At 43.1% G+C, this 16,773-nt stretch overlaps 1 protein-coding gene across 1 annotated transcript in view; it reads right to left on the bottom strand.

Annotated features, from left to right (window-relative positions):
• Positions 1-16,773, bottom strand: part of LOC109924453 (circularly permutated Ras protein 1-like) — a gene marked incomplete at its 3' end in the record, with an annotated part of 79,396 nt that overhangs the window by 12,894 nt on the left and 49,729 nt on the right. The window contains exons 12-15 of the mRNA XM_048617390.1: positions 14,078-14,162; positions 13,140-13,246; positions 10,060-10,172; positions 4,438-4,549 (exon numbers count right to left, since the gene is read on the bottom strand). Of these exons, the coding sequence (XP_048473347.1) occupies positions 4,438-4,549; positions 10,060-10,172; positions 13,140-13,246; positions 14,078-14,162 (417 nt within the window). The remainder of the gene's footprint in view (positions 1-4,437; positions 4,550-10,059; positions 10,173-13,139; positions 13,247-14,077; positions 14,163-16,773) is intronic.

Below are 16,773 nucleotides of genomic sequence, written 5' to 3'. Positions count from 1 at the left end.
GACCGCAAATCAATAAGAATTGGCGACAACACCTCCTCAATACAGGTGCCCTGCAAGGTTGCATACTCAACCCCTTACTATATTCCTTATACAGTCAAATTCAGCTTTAACTGTATTTGCAAATTTGCTGATGACACCACTGTACTGGGTCGGAACTCAAACAATGATGAGACAGAATAGAAGAAAGAGACAGGCAGCTTAGTAGCATGGTGTAAAGACAACAATCTCTCCCTCAATGTCAGCTGGTCAATGACTTCAGGAAGCAGAGTGAAGGACATGTCCCTGCCTGTATAAATTATGCTGAGGTGGAGATGGTCAAGCTCTTAGGAGTAAATATCACCAACAATCTATTCTGGTCCATCCACATTGACGCCTCTACTTCCTCAGAAGGATAACGAAATTCAGAATGTCCACAATAACTCTTATCAATTTGTATGGATGCACCATAGAAAGCATCCTTCCAGATGCATCATAGCTTGATATGTCAACTGCTCTGCCCAAGGCATCCCATGAGCATCAGCAGCTTGTCCAGCATTTATTGCCTGTTCTTACTTCCTCTTGAGAAGGTGGGTATGAGTTGCCTTCTTGAACTGCTGTAGCTCATTTGTTGAAGTACACTCATAACACTGTTAGGGACGGAGTTCTATGATTTTGACTCAGCAACACTGAAGGAACAACAATGTTTCCAATTCAGGATGATGAGTGGCTTGGAGGGGAACTTGCATGCAAGGAGTGGTGTTCCCATGTATTTGCTGCCATTGTCCGTCTAGACAGAAGTGGTTCTGGGTTTGGAAGGCACTAAGGAGCATTGCTGAATTTCTGCAGCATTTTTGCAGATGCTACACATTGCTGTTACTGTGTCAAGCGAATGCATGTTTGTCAAGGTGGTGCCAATAAAGTGGACTGCTTTGTCCTGGATGGTGTCAAGCTTCTTAGAGTGTTTTTGGAGCTGCACTCATCCAGACAAGTGGGGAGTATTCCATCACACTCCTGACTTGTGCCTTGTAGATGGTGGACAGGCTTTAGGGAAATCAGGAAGTAAATTACTTCCTGAAGGACTCCTAGCCTCTGACGTTCTTTTAGCCGCTGTGTTTATATGGCTAGTTCAATTGGGTTTCTGGTCAATCGCCACTCACAGGATGTTGATAGTGGGGATTCAGCAGTGGTAATGCCATTAAATGATAAGAGACAATGGTTAGATTCTTGTTTGGTCACTGCCTGGCACTTTTGTGGCATGAACGTTTCCTGCCACTTTTCATGCTATACTTGGATATTCTCCAGGTTTTGCTACATTTGGAAAGGGACTGCATCAATATGAGGTGATGCGAATGGTGCTGAACTTTGTGTAGTCATATAATCCCAACAGTGTGGAAGCAGGTCATTCAACCCATCAACACTGTCCCGTCGAACAGCATCCCATCCAGACCCATCACAGCTAATCCACCTCGCCTGCACATCCCTGGACACTATGGGCAATTTAACTGGCCAATCCACATAAACTGCACATCTTTGGACTATGGGAGGAAACCAGAGCACCTGGAGGAAACCCACGTAGACACAGGGAGAACGTGCAAACTCCACACAGGCAGACAGTTGCCTGTGAAATCGAACCCAGGACCCTGGCGCTGTGAGGCAGCAGTGCTAACCACTGAGCCACCATGCTGCATCAAATCTCTTATGCAAATCCATGTACATCATCCAGCAAGTAAAACAGTCATCAGCAAACATCACCACTTCTGATTGTATGAAAAAGCAGCTAAAGATGGTTGGGCCAAGGACACTATCCAGAAGAATTCATGCAAAAATGTCCTGGAGTTGAGATACTGACCTCCAACAACCCTTGTACCGAGTATGATACCAACCAATGAAGAGAATTTTACCTGATTCCCATTGACTCCAGTTTTGCTGGTGGCCCTTGATGCCACACTTGGTCAAACGCAGACTTAATATCAAGGCAATTTCTCTCACCTCAGCTTTGGAATGCAGCTCTTTTGCCCATGTTTGAATCAAGGCTGGAATGAGGTCAGGAGCTAAGTGGCCCTGGTGGAACCCAAACTGGGTGTCACTGAACAGGTTATTGCTGAGCAGGTGCTGCTTGATAGCACTGCTGATGACACCTTTCATCACTTCACTTATGATTTGAGAGTAGACGAATGGGATGGCAATTGGTCGGGCTGGGTACGTTCTGCTTTTTGTGTACAGGACATTCCTGTGCAATCTTCCACATTGTCAGGTAGATGCCAGTGTTGTAGCTGTACTGGAACAGCTTGGCTAGGGGAGTGGCAATTTCTGGAAAAATTAATTGTGTGTAAATTAAGGAGTGAAGCATGGATTTCAAAACGGAAAATTATGTTTAATTTACTTGTTAGATGCTGTACATGGACTTGCATAAGGACTTTGGTAAAGTGCCACACAACAGACTTGAGAGGCAAGTTATAGGTCTTGGTATAAAAAGGACAGGAGCAATATGGATACAAAACTAATTGAGTGATAGGAAACAGAGAGTAATGGTCAATGGATATTTTTCAGGCCGGGGGACATATGGGATAGAGTTCTCCAGGGCTCAGCATTGGAACCTTTGCTTTCGCTGAATATATAAACAATCATGGTATCCAGGATACAACTGTAAAGACTGCAAAACTTGGAACAATTCATGGAGGACCACGCAGAACTCCAAAAGACATTGACCAGTCGTTAGAGTGGGCATATAAATGGTAAATAAAGTTCAATACAGTGAAACTGAGTGATACATTGTGTTGTAAAGTAGAGAGTAGCAGCAAAATCTGTGCATCAAAGCTCCAATCAAAGCAGCCTCAGTACCTGATGAACTTGTGCTGAGGCACAATGTTGCACATTCCCATGTGTTCCATTTACAGACCAAGTAATGGACGTATCGCCTTAAACTCAGCAAATTAAGCTACTGATTGGTTTTAGAGTCATAGAAGTCTAAAAGGAAAAAGGGGCCATCAGCCCACTGAGTCTGCACTTGGAAAGAATTACCACCTAACTACTCTAAAAACAGAAATTGCTGGAGAATCTCAACAGGCCTGGCAGCATTTGTGAAGACCTTCTGAGCGGCTCCAGCAATTTGTTTTCAAATCCAGCATTTCCAATTCTTTTTTTATTATTCACCTAACTATTCTAATCCCACTTTCCATCAATTGGCTCATAGATTTGTGTGCCCTGGCATTGCAAGTACACATCTGAACACTTCTTAAATTTTATGAGGGTTTTTGCCTCTACCACCCTTACAGGAAGTGAGTTCCAGATTCTCAATACCCTCACTCACATCCCCCCTAAATCGCCTGTCCCTTACCTTAAATCAATGCTCCCAGTCATCGATCGAGGGAGAAAGTTTCTCTATCTACTCTATCTATGCCTCACATAATTTTAAGCATCGCAATCCTGACCCCCACGTAGTACTATCTGCTCCAAGGAGAACAACCAAAAGTCCAAAGTTGTACAGGTTAGGTGGATTGGCCATGCTAAATTGCCCACAGTGTCCAGGGATGTGCAGGCTAGGTGAGTTAGCCATGGGAAATGCAGGTTCATAGGGATGGGGACACAGGTCTGGATGGGATGCTCTTCAGAGGGTCAGTGTGGGCACAATGGGCAAATGGCCTGCTTCCACACTGTGGATATTCTATGATTTTATGAACCCCAGTTTATCCGATCTCCCTTCATAATTAAAATTCACACAACATCCTGCTATATCTCTGCACTTTCTTCAGTACTGTTCCATCCTTTCAGAACTGCACACAACACACTGGTTGTGGTCTAACCAATGTTTTATACAGTTCCAGCATCACCTCTTTGCTCTTAGACTCTATGCTTCAGCTAGTAAAGGCAAGTATCCCATATACCTTCCTAATCACTGTATCTATCTGTCCTATTACCTCTTTAGAGACTAGTGGACATGCACACCAAGGTCCCCCAGATCCTTGGTGCTTCTGAGGGTCGTACTGTTCATCATGTTTGGGAATTTGTATTTGGTAAGTAAATAATAATGGAAGACTAGCTCTTGCAGACAGTCCCAATTAACTGTGACAAAAACAGAAAGCACTGGCGAAACTCAGATTTGGCAGCATTTGATAGACTCATCAGACTCGAAACATTATCTGTGCTTTCTTCCCATAGATGCTGCCAGACCTGCTGGGTTTCGCCAGCAATTTCTGTTTTTGTTTTAGATCTCCAACATCGGCAGTTGTTTCAGAGATAGTAGGAACTGCAGATGCTGAAGAATCTGAGACAACAAGGTGCAGAGCTGGACGAACACAGCAAGCCAAGCAGCACCACATAAGCAGGAAGGCCGACGCCTCGGGCCCAGACCCAAGGTGTAGGCCTTCCTGCTCCTGTGGTGCTGCTTGGCCTGCTGTGTTCGTCCAGCTCTTCACCTTGTTATCTGCAGTTCTTTGTTTTGTTTTAGTGCCCAGTTACCTGTGTTTCGTTGTTGGCTTCTCCTGGGTGATAATTCTGTAGGCACATTGACCATCAGGGAGCCTGAAGCCAATTTGAAGTTGAAAGGGAAGAGCTGTCTTCTCTTGAATTTCTGAAAAGGAAAGATAATTGAAATCCTGCAAATTCTAACATATTAGAAGAATTTCATTGACTTTTCTCGGTTTCCCTTATTTCAATTAAAATTCAGACATTAGTTGATAATCAAGTTACCTTGTATCAAACTAGGTTTTGTGGTTCAATTTGCTGCAACCTTTTTCTGGATAAATAGCAAAACTTATTATTTCTGAATGAGTTCAGTGTTGTTTCATTGCACATTGTTATATTGAGTAATTTCACAGAATTCTTGCATGGCAGATGACCTTTTTCAGTATTGTTTGGCTGATTTTATTTTTGCGAGCTGCAACAATTTTCTTGGAGGGTTTTCCTTGCAAACCCTAGCGAGATTTCTTGCCATCTCTTACCAAACATCTCATTACCTACTTGGCTACCCTCATAGTGTCCCACACATCCAATTCTAGATCCATCTTACCATGCATCATTCCCTAAACAACTCACCATTCACCAGGCATTCACCGACATACCAGCATTCCTGACACTGGCAACTATGCACCCAGATGAGCACCGTCATTCCAAAGCTGCCCTTCTTGTTCATGGGAGAAGAAGAAGATGGTGCTGCAATTCTCTGACAGGGACCTGGAGGTCCTGGTGGATGTGAGGTTGCAACGGAGAGGTGCCCTTTTCCCAGAAGGCTGGCAGAGGAGGCCATGATCCTAGAACCTAGGAGTCTGGTCTGAGGCCACCACTGAGACCAGTCCCATCTGGAAATGCAATTGAAACGGTGAGAACACAACATCAAAGGTGTACGGCTGAGGCTATATAAGGCTCTGGTCAGACTGCATTTGTACTATTGAGAGCAGTTTGGACACTTTCTCCAAGGGAGGATATGCTGGTGTTGGAGGGAGTCTACAGGAAGTTTACAAGAATGATTACAGGGATGAAGCACTAGTCACAGAGGACAATGGCCTAGTGGTATTATCACTGGACTGTGAATCCAGATCCCTAGATAACATTCTGGGGACCTGGGTTCCAATCCCGCCACGGCAGATGCTGGAATTTGAATTTAATAAAATATCTAGGAATTAAGAATCTAATGATGACCATGAACTCATTGTCGATTACTGGGAAAAACCCATCTAGTTCACTAATGTATTATAGGGAAGGAAACTACCATCCTTACCTGGTCTGGCCTACATGTGACTCCAGACCCACCACAATGTGGTTGACACTTAACTGCCCTCTGGGCAACTAGGGACGGGCAATAAATGCTGCCTGGTCAGCGACACCCTCATCCTGTGAATGAATTTTTTTTAAAAAAAAAGGAGCTGCTGAGGAATCTGGGTCTGCACTCAATGAAGTTTAGAAGAATGAAGGGGTGATCTGAGTGAAACTTACAGAATATTGATAGTACTAACTGGATAGTGTGGAAGAGGAGAACATGTTCCTATTAGTAGGAGAAACTGGGACCTGAGGGCACAGCCTCAGAGCGAAGTGACGAGCCTTTAGAATTGAAACAGAGAGGAATTTCTTCAGCCAGAGGATGGTGAATCCGTGGGACTCATTGCCACTGATGGCCGTGGAGGCCAAGTCATTAAACATCCTAGATCGGTTCTTGATTGGTAAGGAGATCAAGGATCACAGGCAGAAGACAGGAGAACGGGGTTGAAAAACACATCAGCCATGATTGAATGGCAAAACAGATTTAATGGGTCAAACGGCCTTATTCTGCTCCTATATTTTATAGTCTTACATCTAACTTCATATCTGTACCACATGAATCACGGATCAATGTCTGTGTTGAGAGACTGTCCTGCTGCATCTGGAAGCAAGAGGAACAACGCGAATAGAGGAATATGGGTCCTCCAGACATCACTGACCACTCATTTTACAACATTCCTGTTCTTTCCCTGGCCACGGTGTCCAAATGTGTTTCTTTCAAAGCAAACACAGCAAGCCAATTCATCAGGATAGCCAAGGATTTGGGATGTGCAGATCAGTGTCCAGTGCAGTGCATGACTGTGTTATATATTAGATAACAAGGTGTAGAGCTGGATGAACACAGCAGGCCAAGCAGCATCAGAGGAGCAGGAAGGCTGACGTTTCGCGTCTGGACCCTTCTTCAGAAATGGGGGAGGGGAAGGGGATTCTGAAATAAATAGAGACAGAAAGGGAGGCGGATGCAAGATGGGTAAAGGAGCAGATAGGTGGAGAGGAGACAGACAGGTCAAGGAGGCGGGGATGGAGCCAGTAAAGGTGAGTGTAGGTGGGGAGTTAGGGAGGAGATAGGTCAGTCCACGAGGACAGACAGGTCAAGGGGGCAGGATGAGGCTAGTAGGTAGGAGATGAGGGTGGAGCTTGAGGTGGAAGGCGTGGACGGACAGGTTAGGGAGGAGGGGACGAGCTGGGCTGATTTTGGGGTGGGGAGATTTTGAAGCTTGTGAAGTCCACATTAATATCATTGGGCTGCAGGGTTCCCAAGCTGAATATGAGGTGCTGTTCCTGCAACCTTCGGGTGGCATCGTTGTGGCACTGGAGGAGGCCCAAGATGGTCATATCGTCCAAGCAGTGAGAGGGGGAGTTGAAATGGTTCGCAACTGAGAGGTGCAGTCATTTGTCGCGAACCAAGAGCAGGTGTTCCACAAAGCGATCTCCAAGCCTCCGCTTGGTTTCCCCGATGTAGAAGAGGCCATATCGGGCACAGCGGACACAGTATACCACATTAGCAGATGTGCAGGTGAACATGTGCTTGATGTGGAAGGTCTTCTTGGGGCCTGGGATGGGGGTGAGGGGGGAGGTGTAGGGGCAGGTGCAGCACTTCCTGCGGTTGCAGGGAAAACTGCCAGGTGTGGTGGGCTGGAGGGGAGTGTGGAGCAGACAAGGGAGTCCAAGCGGAGGCTTGGAGACCGCTTTGTGGAACATCTACGCTCGGTTCACGACAAATGACTGCACCTCCCAGTCGCAAACCATTTCAACTCCCCTCCCACTCCTTGGACGACAGATCCATCCTGGGCCTCCTGCAGTGCCACAATGATGCCACCCGAAGGTTGCAGGAACAGCACCTCATATTTCGCTTGGGATCCCAGCAGCCCAATGGTATTAATGTGGACTTCACAAGCTTCAAAATCTCCCCTCCCCCGACCAGCCCAGCTCATCTCCATCTCCCTAACCTGTCCGTCCCCTCCTCCCACCTCAAGCCCCACGCCCACCTCCTATCTACCAGCCTCATCTCACCTCCTTGACCTGTCCGTCCTCCCTGGACTGACCTATCCCCACCCTAACTCCCCACCTACACTCACCTTTGCTGGCTCCATCCCCACCTCTTTGACCTGTCTGTCTCCTCTCCACCTATCTTCTCCTTTATCCATCTTCCATCTGCCTCCCCCTCTCTCTCTATTTATTTCAGAATCCCCTTCCCCTTCCCCATTTCTGAAGAAGGGTCCAGACCAAAACATCAGCTTTCCTGCTCCTCTGATGCTGCTTGGCCTGCTGTGTTCATCCAGCTCTACACCTTGTTGTCTCAGAGTCGCCAGCATCGGCAGTTCCTACTATCTCTGTGTTTAATACTGTTCCCTTTAAAAGGCTTCATATCGACTGAAAGACTCGCCCTGCCCACTGAGTATGGTCATGGCCATTTTCTTCCCCACTGCAGGCTTTCAATTTCCAACATCTCACCAATGAATTTTGCAAAATGACTACATTGCAGTTACATGGTTCGTTGTACCTATCCCTCTGCTGCTGCTCAGGCCACTCTTAGTTGGATCATTGTCCAAGGGAGCAATGGATAAGGTTCATCATCCACTGGCCTTCATTTACTACTGACTTCATTTCCAAGGAGGGCTGCCTTAGGAATTTTTAATCATCACAAGGACTAGTTCAGGGGCAGGTGGGACTAGTTTAGTTTTGGATTGTGGTCGGCATGGATTGGTTGGACCGAAGGGTCTATTTCCTTGCTGTATGATTCTATGACTCTATGCTGATGAGCAAAGCTGCTTTGCCCGCTATCGCCTGTAATCCGTACTTCAGGATGTTGAAATCCTTCAGCAGTTACAGGCACTTTTTAAATCAGAGTTCGCAAAGCAATTTGGTTGTCACGATTTTCAATGTGATGCTGAGAATGTCAACATCCATATAACGCAGGGATCCTATCTTACTACAGTCTGCTGAAATGTCGAATGTGATCAATGCATCTGCCTTTCTTTAAAACACAGCAGTCACTGATGATTGCATCCCCATACTGGAATCTGACTGATAAAACATGACAGTCTTTGCATGCTGGATGCTGTCCAATCCATTAAACTTGAAAGCAGTCGTTAACCACACAGGCAAAGAGACAAGGAAACAGCACTGCAGGCAGATGACCATGGGTACAGGTCACCATTCAGTAGGTCACATGGCTGTCTTGATATCACATTGTGAAGACACTCTGTTTAAATGCATCTCCTGCAAGAGTCTTCATATTAACGTTACTTATATATTCCACAGGAGAAAGTAATATCTAGTGCAGTGTATCCTACTTAACCAGTGCTGCTTCTTTGCTGCATCCTGTTAGTTCAAGCCAGAAAAGGTGTGTAAATGTATGGTTTGTGCCCTGAAATAAGATAAATACATGGTCTTGTCCTGAAATGTTCAAAAAGTGTTGATTCAATCTCTGAAAGATTTGTAAGTGTGTGCTTTTGAGCTCAGAAAGTGCATAAATATGATAGTTCAATTCCTAAAGAAGCAAACCTATCCAGATGCATTATGGCTTGGTATGGCAACTATTCTGCAAGAAATTGCAGAGAGTTGTGAATGCAGCCCAGTCGATCATGCAAACCAGTCTTCCTTCCATTGATTCTGTCTACACTCCCTGCTGCTTTGGGGAAGGAGCCAACATAAAAGACTCCTCCCATCCCGGTTATACTCTCTTTCAACCTCTTCCATCAGGCAGAAGATACAAAAATTTGAAAACATGCACCAACAGATTCAAGAACAGCTTCTTCCCTGCTGCTATCAGAGTTTTGAACAAACCTCTCAAATATTGATCTTTCTCTGTAGGCGTAACACTATACTCTGCATTCTGTTCTATTACACCGACGTATTTACGTAAGGTATGATTTGGCTGGATAGCACACAAAGTAATACTTTTCACTGTACTGCAGTACATGTGACAATAATAAATAAAATAAAAAAACTTCAGACCCTTTCAGGAGCGACTGTTGCAGACACAAAATTACCCTCATCCCTCTCAGTTGTGCCACCTCTTAAGCCAGGCTTGCAGGAAAAGGAAAGTATCAGGAATGCAGCATAAATACTTGTGGCTGCAATGAAACAAACCTGGTTGATTTTCACAGCAATGATACTAATCAGAGATAGTGCAATGGAAGTGGTAAATTCAACGATGAGGATACTCCATCCCATTTCGTTGTAATCCATGACATCTGATCATCCCACTAATGGAAGTATATAACCAGGTACTCCGCACAGCACACTGCACCTCTTGCTAGAATAGGCCATTACATTGATGACTGTGAATAATCCTTGAACAGCCAATTAACCAGTACTCACTCTTAAGCTTTGAATCTTTTATTCCAAACTCAAAGGTGATCTCCATGTCTCTGACCACGTTTCCAACGTGTTTCACATTTTTACTGCACATGTCATCTTCATATTTGAAGTACCTTCAAAGCACAGAATAGTCGGGGTCAAAAATGGCGTCAATTATAAATGAGAAATTAAATGTTGTGTAGAAAAGAAGAAATAAGACTTTCCCCACGCACTCTGACTCCTAGCCTGGGCTGTTTACAACTGTGTCAACCCTCCATAGACTCTTAGGTGGTCAGAAAGTATTCTAGAAAGTTGCCTTTGCTTTTCCTTTGTATGAAATGGCTCCAGACAGGACACAGTGGTATCAGAAAAACCAAGGGCAGGCACTGCCTCACCACAATAGGGACAATCCTCAGCTCGAATGTCCTGTGATCAGGGCATACACGAGGCCAGAGACAGGAGGCACATAGGGAGCAGCTATGAGGGGGTTGGCCACAAAACCAGCGTTTGTGAGAATGATGCCTTGAAATGAAGTATATTCAGAGACATACAAGGTGTGGATGGACTGATGAAGATAAGCCACGTTGATGCTATGCCACAGGATTTTACCTGTCCCAACAATGAATTTTTGAATGGGCAACAGAATTGAATTGAATTGAATATGGTAAAAGAACAGATTTGGGTATCATCCAAATAAGCACTCTTCATACAAGTTGCAAGGAGTATAAGGAGCAAATTGAAATAATTGAAGCAGCAGTTTGAGCTATGAGCCATTGCTGAGACATGGCTGAACACACTGGGAGTCAGAACAGATTGTCAAGTCCACAGGGAACATGATAGAGGGAGAGAAGTATTGATTAGCAAGGATGAAATTACTTCAGCAATGAGGGGATAAAACAAGTTAAGTAGTCATGGGATTCTTTTTGAGCAAAAAGAAGAAACAGATAATTTAAACTAAAGGTCTCCAAATATCAGATGATAGACTGGACATGAAAGTAGCAAAGGTACTGCTTTGTTCAAAATTGCTCTGAAGCAGGGTCACTGGACTCGAAATGTTAACTCTTTTTGCCTTCACAGATGCTGCTGGTTCTGCTGAGTTCCTCCAGCAATCTGTTTTTGTTTGTTTCGGATCTCTAGCATCTGCAGTTCTTTGTTTTGTTTTATTTTATTATAAGTAGCATAAGCAGACTGGTTATAGGGGAAGATTCTGATTTTCACTTTCATTTGGACAAATAGACTGGCACATTAGAAAGGCAGTGAATTTCTTGAACAATTTCTAGGACAGTTTTCTGCAGCACTACATCTTGGAATGATCAAGTGAGTATTCCACGTTAGATTTAGCAACGAGCAATGAGCCAGAATGAATAAACAGCCTAATAGTGCATAAGTAATAGTCAACTATAATGGTGTTAGAAAAAGGTAAATAAATGGATATAGTTACTAAAATACTGTGCTTGATTTAGAGTGGAAAACTGCAATGCAGAGATTATCCTTAGTAAACCATGCATGTTTGTTAATGGGTAAAATGAAAGGCAGCTAGTGAGTGGAGGGATAGTAGGAACTGCAGATCTTGGAGAATCTGAGATAACAAGGTGTAGAGCTGGATGAACACAGCAGGCCAAGCAGCATCAGAGGAGCAGGAAGGCTGATGTTTCGGGCCTAGACCCTTCTTCAGAAATGGGGAGAAATGGGGACCCATTTCTGAAGAAGGGTCTAGGCCCGAAACGTCAGCCTTCCTGCTCGGCCTGCTGTGTTCATCCAGCTCTACACCTTGTTATCGCAGCTAGTGAGTGATGCTCAAACAAACTTTACACTGATGCAGAACCAGTTTACATCCCTAAAACAGCTGTATTTGCTAAAAATATAACCACTGAAAATTAACGAAATAAGTAGGTGACTAACATAAAACTGAAAGAAAAATATGAAAATGCAAAAAAAAAGCACAGATCCTGACCAATGAGAAGGTGACAAATAACCTGAAAGGATGAAACAGCAGAAACTACAAAAAGTGTGAAAAGAAACTAGCAAGTCAAAATCAACACAGTAAAACTGCAAATAAATGAGGAAAAGGAGAATATTAGGGAGCAATGTGGGCCCTGGGAAAATTAACAACAGTGATGACTTCTATTAAATTACTAAAATGGAGGGCATTCTAAATAACAACACTGTAAAGGTCTTTACAAGAGAGGCAAAGTCAGCATTCTGGAAACCCCAAGGAAACTAAGACTGAATCAAGTACAAAGACTCAACCTAACAAATGTAACCAAAGTAACGATAATTAAGAAAATAATCTCATTAAGGAGCAACAAATCCTTAAAGGCCAGGCAGTTTCCACTGGCAGAATTAGGGGAAGCAGGTGATAATATTATACATGCCTCAACTACAATTTGTTAAGTTCTCTAAATTGCAAAAATCACTCCATTTAACAAAAGATGAAGGGGGAAACCAGACAATTATAAGACTAGTCTTCTAGCATCTGCTGTCAGGAAATTACTCTATAATTCAGGATAAAAAGTGACTAAACACCATAATAACTTTCAGTTGATCAGAGGCAGCCAGTATGGGATCATAAAGGCATAAACCTGGCTGAATTGTTTGACCAGGTGACTAAAGTACAGGAAGAGGAGCATCTATGAATGTCATTTAGATGGACATCCAAAAAGCATTTCACAAATTTGTCATAACAGATTGTCAGCTAAAGGTTTAAACAACAATTCCAGCCAACAATGATCTTTACAGCTAGCGTCATTAGATGGATTTGTACCCTTACTCCCAGGCATAATTACTTTTAATCAATTTGTTTGGACACGGTATGACACACCAGGGACAGGTGGAACTCAAAAACCGGACCTTCTGAACCAGAAACAGGGACACTTATCAGTGTGCCCAAATGCCCCTGCTCCTAAACAAGCTAAAATGTAGTCCAGAATAGACTGGACCATGATTAATGCGCAAACCCACAAACACAGACGATTTGAGCTCTGGAGTACCTTATCAAATCTGCTCCATTTTTGTCAAAGCAAAAGAAGTTAGTAGGGAAATGGTCCTATACACAATGAAGAAAACAGTGACAAAGCATCACATTCATCACTAAAACTTACAGGCTGTCATCAACAATGAAGGTCGTGGTGACATTTGTAGCAATTACATCATCTTCTAAAATTAGCTGAAATTCATTGTATAAATTGGCTGGGTTGGTGATGTTCACCTGTGAATGAGAAAATAGCAAGATAAAAATTAAACTACCTCTCAATTTTTAAATATTGCTTTTCTTTTTTTCCTTTCCATTGCAACACCTCAAACGTCTCCCACCAGCACTAGACTTAGGAGCATGCTGTATAGGGGTCTGAAAGGGTTAAAGCTGACATGTGCCAAGAAACATCTATTACGAGATCATGTGGACTTGTGAGCAGAACAAGGAAGATTATAAAGTGGTGATATTTAACATCTGCTACTCCTCAAAGTCTCTGTCACAATGTCTGTCCCCTCAATCTAATCCTCAAATACTTATAACATGCAATAAATTATATCTTACTAATTTATAGAGACTCTTCTAGTTAGTCCAGGAAGTGACTTCCCTCCCACACTAAGCCAAGTAGACCCTGAAGTTTCGTTCACTGAAGGAGGATGGTGGCAGCAGCTCGGACAGTATAATGAGCTGACACACAGCAGACAGTGCTGACTCTCCTTTGATTTTATCTCTCTCCTTTCTGAAATAACCAAGAATTTGGGGAAAGGGTGTACTTACTTCCTGAAAGTATGGTAGCGGGAGAAACATTATTGCTGTAAATAAATACTTGGTTAAGTACATGAAGTGCTGTAATCTACAGGGTTACAAACCAAAATCTTGAAAGTGAGATTTGGTTGAATGGGTCTTTTCTGCTGAGAGGAATGTAATGGTTGAATGGGTTTATATTTCTATGTTTCAATCCCTATCCCTATCCTAAACTCCAGGCCACAGTACCTAGAATCCACCCAATCCTCCAGTGTTAGCTTGTACTTTCAAGCTTTGGTGGATCTCAGAGCCCATTTTTCTCACCTTTCCTCCGGTTTTATCTGCCAGCTGTCCAAGTTCTGGTAATCTGCAGTCGGTGCCTTCAACAGTCAGTACAGAGACGATCACCCTATGAGGGATTATTAGACTGAGTTATGGTTAAAGTCTCCTCAGGATTATGAGGACTGTACGTAGGTCCTAGGAACCAGTGAACAGGAAGAAGTCATTTAACCCCTCAAATCTGTAATGAGGTGATGACTGGTGGGTAACATAACTAGTGTACACCTCACTTGGCCCTATATTCTTCAAAAGCTTTGGATCACAAAAATCTATCAATCTCAGATTTCAAATTTACAGCTGAATAATTATCAGCTGCCATTTGACAATTTTCAAACTTGTACCATTCATTGCATGTGGGAAGATTTCCCAAGTTCCCTCTGAAAGGCTTCACAGTAATGTTTAATCTAAGCTACTTCACACAGACTCTCCAACCAGTATAATGATTGCACTCTGTGCATCCATCTTAATATCTTGGAAGTGACCACCTGATCTTCTGAATTCCAGGGAATTAAGACCTAGTTGAGCATATCTCTCTTCACAATTTAACCCTTGAAACCCAAAGATCATTCCAGTAATCCAAGCATCATGTTCCAAATGGCACAGGATTCCAGAACCAGGGATCACAGTCTAAGAATAAGGAATAAACCACTTAGGACTGAGATGAGGTGAGATTTCTTCATCGAGTGGTGAGCCTACGGAATTCTGTCACAGAAAGCAGTCAAAGCCAAAACACTGCATGATCTCAAAAAGGAGTTGGATACAGCACTTGGGGCTAAAAAAAAAAGGGGTCAAAGAATATGGAGGAAAAGCAGGAACAGGGTAATGAGTTGGATAAGCAACCATGATCTGAATGAACAGCGGGCTCAAAAGGGCCAAACAGCTACTCCTGCCTCTATTTTCTATGTTTATGTTTCTAAATTTATGCTACACTCCTTCCAAGCAATAGATCCTTCCTAAGGTGGGGCACCAAGACCAGCTCTTAGTACTGCAAGTATGATCCCATCAGGATTTTACAGAACTCAAGCATGACTATTCCTCTAAATACAAATGTCAGCATTCCAATAACTGCATGACTAGTCTACAAACTTCCTGATTTTCTGCTAATGGAATGGCTTCTCTTATACAGGAGCTCAGCAAGATCGCACATGGAGCAATGTGTGCAGTTTTAGCCTCCCTACTTAAGAAAGGTTTTACTTGCCATAGATGGAGTGCAGCAAAGGTTCACTAGGCTGATACCAAGGCTGGCAAGACTGTTGTATGAGGAGAGATTGGTTTGATTGGGCCTATGTTGACTAGAGTTTAGAAGGATATCTGATTGAAATGTATAAAACTCTAACGGGATCGAAACAGACTAGATGCAAGTAGGATGTTTTCACTGGTCAGGGAGTCAAGAACCAGTGATCACAGTCTCAGGATATGGGGTAAACCTTTAGGACTGAGATGACGAAATATTTCTTCACTCAGAGGGTGGTTAACCTGTGGAATTCGTGACCACAGTAGGCTGTGGAGGCTGGGTTAGTCACCGAGTACATTCATAAATGAGATTGGTAAACTTTTAGATATTAAAAGCACCAAGAGATATGGAGAGAAATTGCTAAAATAGCACTGAAATAGAGGACCAGCCTTGAACATGCTGAATGATGGAGCAGGCCTGAAGGATCAGATAGTCGACTACCGCTCTTTATTTCCATGTTCCCACGTCATCTTTCTTAAACAATGCCATGACATGTACAATTTTCCAATGTAACAGAATAGTTCCCAAATCAGAAAACTTTGGAAGATTTTAGTAACACCATCTGAAATGTTATTCTTTAAAACCGTCCACAGAAATCCAACTTGTCCTGGGAATTTCTCATTCATTTCAGATATGATCATGAATTGCTGATCATTCATTATCTTCATTACTAGTATTTTGATGATAGTAATTTTCTTGAGCGTATGTCCTTAATTCATTACTAGGTTTCTTGAGAGGTCTGGCATTCTGACCTCATCTTCTGCTGTTTGTTCTTCATTCCTAGACTTTCACTAACAACAAAACCATAGCAATTTTTCAAACACAGAGAATGCTGGAGAAACTCAGCAAGTCTGGGAGCATCTGTGGAGAGAGAAACAGAATTAACATGGACTTCAAAACATTCAATGGGTTTACACTTCTGCTTACTACCCACATTTTGACAAGTGCCATTTTTGTCCCTTATGTGTGTATAAACTGATTCTGTACCTTCTCTGTACACTTCTTACTGAGGCATTGTTTTATGATGCAGTTTACAGTGGACAGGCTCAGTTCCATTCCCACTGAATTGAGCCTTAGAGATTCCCATCAAAGTCAGTCTTGCCTAAACCTAGATTCTTAATAGCTGTTTCAAACACTGACCTTGATCATATTACAGCAGCTGTGGGATAATGCAATGTCTAGGAATAATCTGCAGAAGCTTTTCCATCAGTTTCCTAACTATCTAAGACTACTTCACATTTCTGTTTTGGGGTGGGGTAGCAAAAGAGAAGAACCTAGTTTATTATTTTTCTACTCTGACACCATTCCCAGGAGATAATTCAAACTGTGCTCTATTTTGAATTCTGCTGCTAAAAACTGGGCCAGAAACAATGCTGCATTATAATAGTAGGAGCAAACCTCACCCCTTTCCCTATGTCAAACATAGGACTACAGGAACATAGCAGTA

The sequence above is a fragment of the Rhincodon typus genome, chromosome 37 (genome assembly GCF_021869965.1).
Source record: "Rhincodon typus isolate 14 chromosome 37, sRhiTyp1.1, whole genome shotgun sequence".
In the NCBI taxonomy this organism is placed as follows: Eukaryota; Metazoa; Chordata; class Chondrichthyes; order Orectolobiformes; family Rhincodontidae; genus Rhincodon; species Rhincodon typus.
This window is presented reverse-complemented; position numbering and strand designations above follow the sequence as displayed.